General features: G+C 45.3%; 1 protein-coding gene across 1 annotated transcript; it reads left to right on the forward strand.

The window, feature by feature from the left end:
• The first annotated feature begins 10227 nt into the window (after positions 1 to 10227).
• Positions 10228 to 14536, forward strand: GDF5 (growth differentiation factor 5). The gene is made up of 2 exons (XM_077159766.1): positions 10228 to 11141; positions 13192 to 14536. The coding sequence occupies exons 1-2, from the start codon at positions 10517 to 10519 to the stop codon at positions 14064 to 14066; spliced, it is 1500 nt and encodes a 499-aa protein (XP_077015881.1). The 5' UTR covers positions 10228 to 10516; the 3' UTR covers positions 14067 to 14536.
• The last annotated feature ends 532 nt before the right edge of the window (positions 14537 to 15068 follow it).

The raw sequence follows: 15068 nt of genomic DNA on the forward strand, positions 1-15068 counted from the left end.
TTTTTACCCTTTATCTCCCCCTATTATTTATTTTTATCATTATTATTATTATTATTTTACTTGTCTGTCCATACCCTGGATTAAAAAGAGCATGAGACACAAAGTTTTCACAATTACACAGTTCACATTGTAAAAACTCTATAGTTATACAGTCTTCTTCAAGAATCAAGGCTATGGAATACAGTTCAACAGTTTCAGGTACTTCCCTCCAGCCACTCCAATACACCATAAACTAAAAAGGGATATTTCTGTATAATGCATAAGAATAACCTCCAGGAGGTTCAACCTTCAAACCTGTCAACTCTGTTTGAAATCTCTCAGCCACTGTAACTTTTTTTGTCTTATTTCTCTCTTCCCCCTTTTGGTCAAGAAGGCTTTCTCAATTACATGATGCCAGGTCCTATCTCATACCCTGGAGTCAGGTCCCACGTTGCCAGGGAGATTTACACCCCTGGGAGTCATGTCCCATGTAGAGGGGAGGGCAATGAGTTCACCTGCTGAGTTGGCTTAGAGAGAGAGAAAGGCCACATCTGAGCAACAAAAGAGGTTCTCTGGAGGTAACTCTAAGGCATAATTATTAGCTTCTCTTTTATAGAAATATGATTCACAGGGGCGAGTCCCAAGATTGAGGGCTCAGTCTATTGAATTTATTGTTCCCACTGCTTGTGAGAATATCAGGAATTCCCCAGATGGGGAAGTTGAATATTGCCCCCTTTCTCCCCAGTCCTCCAAGGGACTTTGCAAATATTTTTTTATTCTCTACCCAAATTACTCTGGTATATATTGGGGCATCAAACTAACCTGTACAAACCAACAAGATATCGCACCCTATTCAAGATTCCATGTAACTATGGTGTTCAAGTAAACTGACCATACAAGTTAAATTAGATAATATGCTACCGAAAATATAAATTGTGCACCAAATAAACATCTTTCCTTTTGGTATTGCATAGAAATTGAAGTTTGAAAATATGGGCCATGTCATCCTTTAACCAGTATTCTGATTTACCTTAGTCCTATCCAGATCAGCTTCATTCGTATCTCTAGACGAAGTCTGATCACTTTTTCAGCTTTTAAACTGTTGCTGAATGGAGTAATACTGCCTTTCATAACTTCGGAGCTCTAACTCTGAACCTCAGCTGTCATATAAATAACCGAAGTTCCAGGGAACAACCAGGTAATATACAAATAGCTCAGTATCTCAGAATTTAGAAATATCAATAACAACTCCTAAATATATGTGACTACTGTTAGAATCTAGGAACTTTACAATAGGCCCTAACCTGATAACCCATGCTCTCGATTCAATTTTCTGAGTTTGTATATTATAGTTAAGCCATATGAGTGAGGCATGATAATATTTGTCTTTTTGTTTCTGATATTTTATTCAACATGCTCTTTAAAGTTCATTCTCCTAGTTGCATGCCTCACAACTTCATTCTTTCTTGCAACGGCTCAGTAGTCTGTTTATACAATATATTTTAAGATCATGAGTAGTAACTATAGATTTCAGTAACTATTAATATTTCATATCAATACAGGGTGAATGGAGTAGAAGGAATTAAAACCAAACGGTAATCTTTGTTTTAAAGGAGACTTCATTCATTCATTCACCCAGCAAATGTTTGTTGAACATATTTATTGAACCAGGTATTAGGTTCTAAATCAATGAATTAACAAAAAGTAGAAATTTGTATTATGACCATAAATTAATACAGCTGGGCATTTTGTCTGGTACAGAGCAGAAAAGTGGTTAACTGGTCTATGAAAGTGGGTAACATTGCTCCCTAGAGGTTCTCTAGGTACATAGAGCATATCAGTCTGCAAATGTCCTACAAATAACAGGAACATTTGGGACATGTAAACAGATGCCTATACACATTACTTTAATTGCTTGGAGCCCAAGAACCCTATGGGAAAAGACTTAAATCAGACACAATTACAGTCATGTTCATGGCCTGTTCAGATCTTTTCAGACTTGTCTGATGAATTAGAGTAAGGAGAAAGCCTCAAAGAAGGCTGGAATGAAAGAAGAGATAATGAAGCAGTTGGAAAAAAAAACAACCCTGGTTAACCAAGGTTAACCAAGTTAACTGGGCTTCTTCCTTAGGTCCCACATTCTATCTCTGGGAATATGCCTTATATCCTAACTCTCTCCCATGGCTATAACGTGGACCCAGTGCCCCAGACTTGCCCATTATTTGTAGATATTCCCCTTGTTCCATGCTAAGAGGTTGCCAAGACTGACTGATTTTCTTTTTTAAATTAAATATGTGAAAGTTCAAAGTAAGGTGCTAAATCATCATTTTTTCCCCTAAGGAAATAAAATAAAATCTATTTTAAATTTCTTAAATCCCTTATCCAATTCAAGAACAAAAAAGGGTCAAGAAAGTAAAGGAAAGTGGATTTACGTGGAGGTATTTCTTTGTTGAAAGCTTTGGCCTGCCCACGAGTCTCCATACCTCCTTAAAGGGGATAGATGGGAGTGTTAACTTTAACTGCTCAAGTCAAGTGATGGGTGGGGGGAGTAACTTCTTGCTTTATCCCTTTAGGAGGCCCTACTGCACAGGATCCAGGATGAGCCTGTACAGGTCGTCTTTCTCCCACTTGGCTCACAACTGGCCTATAGAAAACACAGACAAATTCTAGGAGAGCAGGCCAGTTCCAAACAGCAGCATTCTCCTGGGTCTACGACCAGAGCAGTTAGCAGGCTTTGTCTCTCTTGTTTGCTGGATTTCCCAATCAGGAGGCAGACCCATCACTGAGTTCCCCAACTGCAATGGTAACAGAATGAGGCACTCAAGCCTCATGCACATACAGTGTGGTAAATGCTGTACAGAGGGAGTGGTGAGCTTTACAGAGACGGTGATATTATAACTTGATTGTGAAGTATAAATCAGCTGAGCAGACAAAGGAGGAAGGACATTTCAAGCAAAGTGTACAAAGGCACAGGGTTGTGCAAGAGCTTGGGATGTTTGGGAAATGGCAAGTATTTCCTCTGGACTGTCCTCTTGCTGATTCTGCCATTTTGGTTGGGGTATATGAATCTATTTAGTGCCCTCCATCATGTGGATCTTTCCTCCCTGGTTCCAGCCCTGCCTTATTGGGTAGGTGTGGTTTAGGTTCCAGACCCTACCAACTGGCCAAATTGGGCTGTAAGTAACTGGCTGCACCAGGTTGACACTTATAGTTGGTGGCATCTTTCACCACTGTTCAGAGCTTGGGCAATGAAGATATTTAGTCACAGTTCCCACAAAACCAGGTTCTCTCCTTCCTTGAAAATGAGCCCTTAATTATATTCCAACTTGAGAATTTATCTGCTACCTCATGTGATGGAGCAACGAAATTCTAAGATTCTGAACAGGAACCAGGCAGGAACTGGGCAGAAAGAACACTGGGCTTGGAGTTAGACACACTCACCAGGGTTTGAACTCCTGGCTCATTCCTATGTCCTTGAGCCACCTGCTTCTCCTCTCTGGACCTCAAAATTGTCAGCAGCAAAATGGGCAGCATATGAACGCACAGCAATATGATGATATGTGAACCATTGATTGTGCACTTTGGATCATTGCAGGTATGTGAATATATTATATATATATCAATAAAAGTGCATTAAAATTTTAAAAATGGGCCTCATAATGCTTACTTTCTGGGGTTCATGTTTGGGGAGTGGGAGATGGATTTAGATGGAAGGAGGAAGGAGTGGAAGGAGACAGCAAGAATCTGAGGTTTCTGAGCTCAAGAAAGAAAATAAGGTTTCCAAGTCCCTAACCATTAATGGTGCTTACCTCTGGAAAAGCAAAGGGGGCAGGGAAGGGCAGTGAGGAGGGGACTTTCTCTTTTAATTTCATAAACTTCACTATTGTTTGAATTTATTTTTACAGTTAACATGATAATTTTGTAACGAAAACATATGTAGTGTGGATAACATGCATCAATAAAAAGTTTTTTTTAAGTTTATATTTGAATGCACAAATATATGATGATACTGCAAACCATTGATTGTACACTTTGGGTGATTATATAGTATGTGAATATATCTTAATAAAATTGCATTTAAAAGTTTTTACAGTGTGACGGTGTGATTTTGAAAACCTTGTGGCTGACATTCCCTTATCCAGTGTATGGACATATGAGTAAAAAAATAAGGACAAAAAATAAATAATGGGGGGGATAAGGGGCATGGGATGTTTTGGGTTGTCTTTTTCATTTTTATTTTTATTCTTGTATGTATTTTTTTTGAGCAATGAAAACGTTAAAAAATTGATCGCAGTGATGAATGCACAACTATATGATGATACTGTGAACCACTGATTGTACACTTTGGATGATTTACGGTATATGAATATATCTCAATAAAATTGTATAAAAATTCTTATATTTGTGAGGCATATCATTGGAAAGTCATCTAGAAGACTGGTAAGAGGGGTTGCTTCTGGGGAGGAGAACTGGAACGCCTGAAGTCTGGGGTAGGAGGGAGATTTTTCACTGTGTACTTTTATACTGTTTGAGTTTTTTCATCATGAACCTGTATTACTTTTTCTTTCTAATATGTATTACTTTTTAAAAGAATTTAACATTACTTTAAAAATAAAATAAAGAAAAAGTATTTTAAGTAAAGAGTAAGAGTGAAAAATATATGGTTACTTGGTTCAGATCTTCACCCCAACAGACACAGACACATACACTCACAGCGTTTCCAGCTTCAGGTTGTGGTATTTGCAGCCAGTTGGATTGCCGGTTCCCCTCTGTGCCCTACCGGAAAGCCCAGCCCCTCTGACAGGTGTAGTCCTCTAGATGCCCAGCTGGGGGAGCCCTTGATGGTTCATTTGGGGAGAGCCAGGAGTACAGTAGCAGCTCCTGACTAGTTTAAAAGGCACAAATCAGAATGGCTGGGTGAGTGGAGGTGGAGCGTGTGGATCTGGATTTGTCGGGGTCTGTCTGGGCTCCCTTGGCTCGGGACAGCCCAGGCCCCACAGATTAGAAAGAGCACAGATGGTAGGTCAGGGACTCTGGGCCCTGCTCCCGGCCAACCCCTAACCTGCAGTGTGATATGAAAGAAGGTCAGTCCTCCCTGGCTGTGGGAAGAACTGGGGTCAGGTATCTGGATGGAGTCCCAGCTCAGCCAATTCTAGCTATGTGACCTTGTACCAGGCACTAAACTTTCTGAAACTCAATTTCCTCATTTAAGAAGCAGAGACAATAATAACTGATTTTTTTTAACTATAATTTACAAAACACTATGTGCTTTACATATGTAAACACATTTAGTCCCTTTAACCTCTTTGTAGTTAAAAATGCATTCTGTACCGCAGAACTGTTTTTTATCCTGATTTTACAGTTAAGAAACAGGTTTGGGGAAATGAAACAATGTTTCTTTTCAAGTAAATAATGGTTAACATTTATGTAGTGCTTATTATGCATGAAACTCTGTTCTAAGAACCCTACAGCAATCTAACAATTTAACACAACAGTCTAACAACTTGACTCACAACAACCGTATGAGATAGGAATATTCTCGTATCTCATTTTAGAGATGAGAAAGCTGAGATACCAAGAGATTAAATAATTTGTTTGAGATTACAAAACTGGTAGGTGGGGGAGCCAGGATTTGATGACTGGTAGCCCAGCTCTTAATCATTGTTTTACAAATCAGACAACTCTCTTCCTTAAAATCCTCCTTTGAGTTTCCTATTCCAGTAAACATAAAATCCAACTTCCTTTCCATGATTTACAAGGCCATATATGATGTAGCTCTGACATGATCTGACCTCATCTGCTACCGCTCTCCCCCTCGATCATTCACGTCAGCCATATCAATTTCTCTTGATTCCTCAGAGCTGCCAAACTCATTCCTGCCTCAGGGCCTTTGCATTTGCTGTTCCCTCCACTTGGAATATTTATCCCCCAGATCTCTGCATGGTTCAGTCTCTTGCTACATGTAGATTTCTGCTCAAGTGTTGCCCTCCTCAAAAAGGCATTCTCTGCATATTTTATCTCAAGTAGATGCCCTGTTTCACTTTGCTTAATTTTTCTTCACAGCACTTATAATTCTCTGAAATTATGCATTAGTTTGTCTCTTATATCAGAATATGAGCACAGATTTGGTTGTCTTGTCACATATCCAGGGCTCAGGCCTCTAATAAATATTTTCTGAATAATTATGTAAATGAATGACTAGCCAAGGTTGTGCAGCTGTTAAGTGGCACACAGTTTGACTTGGGACACAAACTGTCCCCAGTGCTCGTGCTCTTTACCACTTTGCTGTGCTAGATGGGCTTGTGGAGAGACCTCGGGAGTTCAGATATCATAACGAATGTGATGCCACTTTGAAAACCGCTAAGTGTTTGAAAACAGCAAGGGATTGCTATTATTTGGTTTAGTGCTCACCTGTGAGATGGGCATAATAATCCCTGGGCTAGTGACTTATAAGGATGATTTTTGAAGTGCCAATGAGATAATGGATGCGGAAACATTTTAAGAAGTTAAAGGCTCTAAATCGTGGAAGAGACTGCAAAGATTTTTTCCATGCCAATGGTTTCCCAAGGCTCCCATCCTCTACCTTGAGTTTGTCATAAATATTGCTGACAGGAGAGGGGGAGGTGGGGGAGACACAGGGAACCCAGGGACTCTACGTCCCAGTAATTAAACATGTCGGGACTCAGGCGCTGCCAGCAGCAGCATCTGGTTGCAATTACCAGAGGGGACCAAAGTGATTAGTCACCTTTATAGTGAGAGCCAGGCAGGTCCCCTGGGCTCCTCCCTTGAGAGGGCCTTCAGACCAAATTCAGAGTCCCCTTTCCCTGCTCCTACCCCATTCCTGAGGGTGCCCTAGTCCTCACACAGCCCCTGCCCTGAGACTCCTCCATGTCCCCAAGGTTCCAGACCAATGGATGAGACCTTGAGTAAAAGCCAAGTCTATTATAGCTGCCCCCACCACCTTTTTAGGTCTTCCGTGTTTCTGGAGCCCAGATTAAGATTCTTCGGTACAGAATGCATCAAAGTGGGAATTAAAAAGTAACTTAAGGGCAGGCAATGGTGGCTCAGTGGCAGAATTCTCTCCTGCCATGCCGGAGACCTGGGTTCAATTTCCGGGGCCTGCCCATGCAAAAAAAAAAAAAATGGAGTAACCTAACCTCTCTGAATTTCAACTTCCTCAGCTGTAAAATGGGAGTATCAAGAGTATCTTCAATGTAGTGTTGTTGTAAGGATAAAATAAGATTAAAGTGCAATGCAAAAGGACAATAGGCCAGAGTCTATTGTAATAAAGAGCCCAATAAAGAGGAGCTATTATTATTATTTGCCAGTTGCTAGGCTAATCAGCATTTTATGATTCACTTCATTATATCCCTGTGAGGTGGGTACCGTCACAGGGTTTAGAGGTTTAGAGACTCCCCAAGATCATACAATGGGTAAATAGCAGAACCAGGTTTCAAAACCAGATCTGTCTGTCTCCAGAGCCCTTGCAAGGATGTCTTACTTGTTTGACTAATTCCCCCTTCATTTAGTCAATCACTCAAGCTTACAAAGTGCCTATTAAGTGAGCAAGATAAAATCTGTCCCTTTAAGGAACTCAGAGACAAGCAGGGAAGGCATCATTTGTCTGTGAGTAACTATACCTTAAAGTAGAAAATGATGGCTTTCACATTAAAGAGCTGGTTAGAGATTCATTCATTCCATACATACTGCAAATCTGCTGTGCGTTGGGCCCTTTGCCAAGGACTAGGAATAATTCAAAAATACATAAGTATTTTAGTCTAGTCACAAGCTAATGGGGGGACACAGATATGTAAATAAATCATTATGACTATAAGGAATTAAATCATATTAAATATATTTTAAAAGCATGCACAGAGTGGAAGCAACGAACTCAGCTGGAGACGGGGCAGAGGCAGAGACTGAATAATCTCTGAGATGCCAAAATGGAAAAGGGTACAGAAAATGTATGGTGTAATTCAGAAGGATTTGTATTTGGTGGTCGGGTGGGGGGGGAGCAGCTGAGGGAAGGCTTCCTGGAGGAGGTATCACGTGAGTTGGCTCTTGTTTAAAGGGTAGTTCTTAGAGGGAGGGTTGGAACAGAGACATCCTGGAGGCCTAGAAGCCAGGTATAAGGGAATTGCAGTAGACCAGCACTGACTAGACAGTGGAGGTAAAGGGGATGGAGAGGAGAGAAGGAATACGAGAGATGTTGGATCTTGTGACAGATTCAAGTGGAGACAGGTCAAAAGGGAAGACAACAGTTGTGAATTTTGGTAACTAGAGGGATAGTAATAAATTCAGTCATTTCTTAAAGAGTTCCCCAAAAGAGTGCCTGGTGGTACATTGGTCCTTGGAGATGGGGAGGTATACCTCTATTGAATTTCCTGATCTCAGCACCAGATAAAGCTTGGAATGACCAAATTATGCTGAGAAACAAATCTGGTAACCTCACGGTACAAATAGATCTCCACTAGGCAGGCTTATGATAGACAAAGGTGGAAATAATCCAAATGTTCATCAATGGATGAATAGACAAACAAATTGCAGTATATCCAAACAGTGGAATATAATTCACCCATTAAAGGAACAAGGTACTGATAAATGCTGCAACTTGGATGAACCTTGAAAACATGCTAAGTGAATGAAGCCAGACACAAAAGGTCATACATTGTATGATTCCTTTTATAGGATATATCCAGAATAGGTAAATCCATAGAGACAGAAAGCAGATTAGAGGTTACCAGGGGAGAGGGGAAGGGGGGACTGGGGAGTAATTGCTTAATGGGTGCAGGGTGTTTTTATGGAGTGGTGAAAAAGTTTTGAAACGAGAGAGAGTTGGTGGCTGCACAACATTGTGAGTAAACTAAATGCCACAGAATTGTACCTTTTTAAGGGGTAAATTGAATATTATATGAATTTCACCTTAATAAATAAGGAAACCTACCTGACTACCACTTCTCACAATGTGACAAGCATTGTAGTGAGATGTAGAAGAGGGAGTGACTGGTTCTGTCTGGGGACTAGGGGAAGCTTCCCCTAGGAGATGAGTTTTCAGCTGAACCTCTCAGGATGAGGGGACCTCCTCCAGTGTGGGAGTGAGAGGAGGACATTCCAGGTGAAGGGAATCAACTTTCCCTCTGCTGACCCCGCAGTAAGTTGCCCAGAGACTCTGTGGGGGAGGCTCCCAAAAGAAGGAGGCTTCAGTACTTAAAGGAGGCACTTTAAAAACACCTTTTGAGTTCAGCTGTAATTCAGACTTCCCGAGCTCCCAGAAAAGTATCATGTGGGGAAATCTCTTTTCTGGCTTCCTGCAGGGGCCGCTGCTGCCTCGGGCTGGGCTGCCACCTCTGGCCTCAGCTAGTCCTTTCCAAGAAAACTCGGAGGACACCTTTGCGGGGGTGGTGGTGGGGTACACTCTGGACCTGCCTCTGTCTGAAGGGTAGGCTCAGGAGTGGCAGTGCCCCCCAAGCTTGAAGAAATCATCTGAGCTCAGTCAATGGCATTTGAGGGGAGGGGTGTAGTGGGCACTGATATTTCTCTGGGTCACCACAAGTTTATTAAAATAAAAGAAGCTGTGGGTAAATGCTGCCATCTGTGCTGTTCCACCCCCCAACCCCCACCCCTGGCAACACACAACAAATCAGGCCCCAGACTAGACGCAGGGGTTGTAACTGCTTTAAAAACACTCCAAGGACTTAACTGAAAACCCAAACTCCTCATGCTTCTGGGGCTTAAGATCCTGGAGTTCATTCCTCAGCATCTCTCCTCAGGAAAGTGGGGTGGGCTGCTCCATGAGGTGGAGGTGAAGACCCCTGAGTCTGCGCCACAGTCTGGGAGCCCCTAAGCTCAGAGTCCTGCTGCGGGGCTCTGTGCCAAGAGCCCCCGTGAGCCACGGCCTCGAAAGGGCAGCGGTGATTTTTTTCACATAAATATATTGCACTTAAATGAGTTTAGACAGCATGACATCAGAGAGTAATTAAATTGGTTTGGGTTGGAATTCCGTTTCCAATTCCTGAGTTCAGGTTTGTAAAAGATTTTTCTGAGCACCTGCAGGCCTGTGTGTGTGTGTGTGTGTGTGTGTGTGTGTGCACTCACGCAAGTGAAGTATTTTCACTGGAAAGGATTCAAAACTTAAAAAAAAAAAAAAAAAACTGGAGCATACAGGCAGCATTACGCCATTCTTCCTTCTTGGAAAAATCCCTCAGCCTTATACAAGCCTCCTTCAAGCCCTCAGTCAGTTGTGCAGGAGAAAGGGGGCGGTCGGCTTTCTCCTTTCAAGAACGAGTTATTTTCAGCTGCTGACTGGAGACGGGTGCACGTCTGGATACGAGAGCATTTCCACTATGGGACTGGATACAAACACACACCCGGCAGACTTCAAGAGTCTCAGACTGAGGAGAAAGCCTTTCCTTCTGTTGCTACTGCTGCTGCCGTTGCTTTTGAGGGTCCATTCCTTTCATGGTTTTTCCTCCCAAACCAGAGGCACCTTCACTCCTGCCACCATTCTCTTGGGTGCCATTCAGCGGCTGGTCAGAGGATGAGACTCCTCAAACTCCTCACTTTCTTGCTTTGGCACCTGGCTTGGCTGGACCTGGAATTTATCTGCACTGTGTTGGGAGCCCCTGACTTAGGCCAGAGACCCCAGGGGGCCAGGCCAGGATTGGCCAAGGCAGAGGCCAAGGAGAGGCCCCCTCTGGCCCGGAACATCTTCAGGCCAGGGGGTCACAGCTACAGTGGGGGGGCCACCAATGCCAGGGCAAAGGGGGCCACTGGGCAGACAGGAGGCCTCACACAGCCCAAGAAGGATGAGCCCAAAAAGCTGCCTCCCAGATCGGGTGGCCCTGAATCCAAGCCAGGACACCTTCCCCAGACAAGGCAGGCTGCAGCGCGGACTGTGACCCCAAAAGGACAGCATCCTGGGGGTAAGGCACCCCCAAAGGCAGGAACTGTCCCCAGCCCCTTCCTGCTGAAGAAGGCCAGGGAGCCTGGACCCCCTCGAGAGCCCAAGGAGCCGTTCCGCCCGCCCCCCATCACACCCCACGAGTACATGCTCTCGCTGTACAGGACGCTGTCCGATGCTGACAGAAAGGGAGGCAACAGCAGCGTGAAGTTGGAGGCTGGCCTGGCCAACACCATCACCAGCTTTATTGACAAAGGGCAAGGTGAGGGGGCGGGGTTGCAGGGGCACGGCTCACAGGGAGGGGCATCTGCACGCGCAGAGGGGCTTACAGAGGCCTGACACTGCACTGGAGGGAGACGGTGTGTGCATCTGGTATGGGGTGGGTGTCTGGGACTTACCTCATATGTAGCAGGACCCCCATGGTGGCACATCAGAGTTGAAGGGCACCTAGAGATTACCAAATCTCATTCCTTAAGGGGCATAAGGAGACACTAGACCTACTCAGGTCATACAGTCTATTGGTGTGAGTTGGGGACCAGACTCCAAGATTACTAGGTCAAACTTTTCAGGGCCAAACTTTCCAGGGCCCAGGGTTTTGTGGGTTTTCTCAGAGACAGAGAGAAAAATGAACCTCTAGATTCCTATGGTTCAATGATTTTGTCCTCAGGCAAGGAAACAGAGGCAGAGGAAAAGAAGACAGTAAATGGGGCATATTGGAAGCATGGAACAATGTGGAGATATGTAGACATCTAGGGTCTAGCTCAATAGGGGACCTTGCAAAAGACCTTTCTCCCCTCAGAGTCTCAGTTTCCCCTTCTTTATGTGGGGGTTGGACTGGATGACTTCTGAGAACCCTTCAAATATGAAAACTATGCCCTGTCCTGGCAGAGCTAAGCAGAGATAATTTTCATCATTAGCCCAGGGGTATACCTTCTTCCTTCATAGCTCCTTCTGCCCACCTAATGTTACTGCTTGGCTTTTCCTCTAAGCTTTCCCTCTGACCCCAGCAAGTCCCTTCCTTCTCAGGACCTCAGTTTCTCTGTAAGTGTTAAGAGGGGAACAGACTAGCTGATTGCTCTGGTCGTCATCCTCCGGTTCTGTGAGTCTCAGGACTGGCTGGCCCAGCAAGGGAGGGGCCATTCCTCATTAGAGCAGGCCCGTGGGGGCTGGGTAGGGGGGCAGGGAGGCACAGAAGTAGAAGGTCTGGCTGAGGAGGGGGAGGTGGCCTGGCTGCCTGCCCAGCCAGGGAAAGCTGTGACTGCTTGGGGGCTCATAAAGTAAGTCCTTGTGTCCCCCAGCACTAAGGGAACTTGGGGAGGGAGAGATGGGGAGTTTAAAGGTCTAATTAGTCACCTTCTAGAGCAATATATGAATGCTCCCCAATGGCAAGTTGGTATTTAGAAAGAAGGGCATGCTCATTCAGATATACTGCTGAGCCTCTCACACAGTCTTTTATTTATACACATGCTGAATCACATACACACACGCATGCCTTCTTACATATATATGCACAGGGATCATACACATACATACACTTGTCCATTCCTTAAGTGTTCATACAAGCCCAATCATACATACCCATGACATGTCACTCATACATGAACATAAGAACTCAATCATTACACATACACAATCTGTCACATACACACATTCACACACCCAGCAGATAAGATAGATACACAATGAGATGTTTAGACTGGAAAGCCAGGGAAACTGCACTGTAGACCAGCTTTGTCATTAACTTGCTGTGTGCACTTGGGCAAGTCACCCCCTCTCTGGGCCTCACCTGTAAAACGAGAATACTAGGGTCTCCTTTGAGGTAAAGTGGAAGCAACTCAGGATTGGGTATAAAAAGTTCTAAAGTTCCGGTTCTGCTTTTTCCTAGCTGGGTGAAACTGAGCCAGTCTCCTAACTTCTCTGAGCCTCAGATTCCTCCTCTAAAAATAGGAGAAGTTATAATACCCTCCCTACCTCACAAAGGAGGTATCAAATTAGATAATGGGTGGGAGAGAAATATGTAGAAGGCAGTTATAAAGATGATGACTCTCAGCTACACATAGGTCTTTGACACAAGCATCTGGAATCACAAGATTCCAGCCACTCAAATCATCCACAGTCACATTTACAATTAAACACCCCTACTTGCTCTGCTTTGTGGGAAGCTCCCTCATTTTGAAAAAGTCTCTCAGTCTTCGCCCTGTCAGAGAGGGGAAGAAGGTAAAGAAAGCTCTGCTCGTGGCTCACCCCTGAGGCCTCAAGGTGACTAGCTCCTTCAGTGGGGTGCAGGGAATGATCTCTGGTGTTCTCTCTAGATGACCGAGGCCCTGCGGTCAGGAAGCAGAGGTACGTGTTTGACATTAGTGCCCTGGAGAAGGACGGACTGCTGGGGGCCGAGCTGCGGATCTTGCGGAAGAAGCTTCCAGACACAGCCAAGCCAGCAGCCCCGGGTGGCGGGCGGGCTGCCCAGCTGAAGCTGTCCAGCTGCCCCAGCGGCCGGCAGCCGGCAGCCTTGCTGGATGTGCGCTCCATGCCAGGCCTGGATGGTTCTGGCTGGGAGGTGTTTGACATCTGGAAGCTCTTCCGAAACTTTAAGAACTCAGCCCAGCTGTGCCTGGAACTGGAGGCCTGGGAACGGGGACGGGCCATGGACCTCCGTGGCCTGGGCTTTGACCGGGCTGCCCGGCAGGTCCACGAGAAGGCCCTTTTCCTGGTGTTTGGCCGCACCAAGAAAAGGGACCTATTTTTTAATGAGATTAAGGCCCGCTCTGGCCAAGATGATAAGACGGTGTACGAGTACCTGTTCAGCCAGCGACGAAAACGGCGTGCCCCGCTGGCCTCTCGCCAGGGCAAGCGGCCCAGCAAGAACCCCAAGGCCCGCTGCAGTCGGAAGGCACTGCATGTCAACTTCAAGGACATGGGCTGGGACGACTGGATCATCGCACCCCTTGAGTATGAGGCCTTCCACTGTGAGGGGCTATGTGAGTTCCCCTTGCGCTCCCACCTGGAGCCCACGAACCATGCAGTCATCCAGACCTTGATGAACTCCATGGACCCTGAGTCCACACCACCTACTTGCTGTGTGCCCACGCGGCTGAGTCCCATCAGCATCCTCTTCATTGACTCTGCCAACAATGTGGTCTATAAGCAGTATGAGGATATGGTCGTGGAGTCTTGTGGCTGTAGGTAGCAGCACTTGCCCTCTGTCTTCCTGGGTGGTACATCCCCAGGATGCTGGTCACAAAAGCCCCTCTTTGCACTCCTGGAATCACAGAGGGGTCAGGAAGCTAAAGCCAGGAGTAACTACACAGCCCGAATGAAAGAGGAGCCCAGTAGCCTTGCTTATTCCTTGAGTGTGTCTTGGGCTAAAGGTTCTCTTCCATCCACAATTCTCCTGCTGAGGATTTCTGCCTCTGCTGCTCTGACTGTCAGGAACAGGCTGTGGCCCAGGGAGACAGAGTTTGAGTGGGACTGAGATCCAGGAAGCAGCATTTTTCCAATGTGACTTGGCCTTGATCTCTCCTTTTGCTGGGTCTCCTTGGCCTTTGGACTCTCCAGGGAGGTCTGGAACTATCCTGAGCTCCTCGTAGGAGGCCACATGTCCCACCAACTCCTTGAATCACCTTTGTACCTGGCGACTTCCTGCCCCTGGGGCAGATGAGATCCTGATTGGGTAGGGTGGGAGAAAGGGAAAAGGGGCTTGGGCAGGGGTGAAGAATGTGAGGCTATTAGACTGTTAGATTAAAATGTACATTGATGAGATAAAAAGCAAAATACGTGCCTAAAGCTGTGGCAAATTTCTTGTTTACTCCAAGGGACCCAGTCATCTCTCAAAGAATTACTGATCCAGGGAGGGGAAGTGGGTTGCCTTATATGCAAACTTGTTTCCAGGTCCCAGTCCCCACCCCCACTCTGAGAAACTGAAGCAGAATGGGACTGAGAGTACAGGCTGAGCAGGGCCAACATGACCTCTAACCCCATTCCTGTTCCTGCCAAAGGCCTGCTGGTTTGGAGCTCCATCTGCTCCTCTGGGGTCTGGCAACAGAGTTAGGTTTTCTTTCTCACATTCCTTAGTCAAGCTTGTTGTCTCTGAAATGGATCCCTAAATGGAAGGGAAATTGGGGATTTCATTTCCTCCAAAATTACCTCCACTTCACCAGTATCTGTCCTGGCCCCACCAACCTCCCCCTCT

The sequence above is a fragment of the Tamandua tetradactyla genome, chromosome 1 (genome assembly GCF_023851605.1).
Source record: "Tamandua tetradactyla isolate mTamTet1 chromosome 1, mTamTet1.pri, whole genome shotgun sequence".
In the NCBI taxonomy this organism is placed as follows: Eukaryota; Metazoa; Chordata; class Mammalia; order Pilosa; family Myrmecophagidae; genus Tamandua; species Tamandua tetradactyla.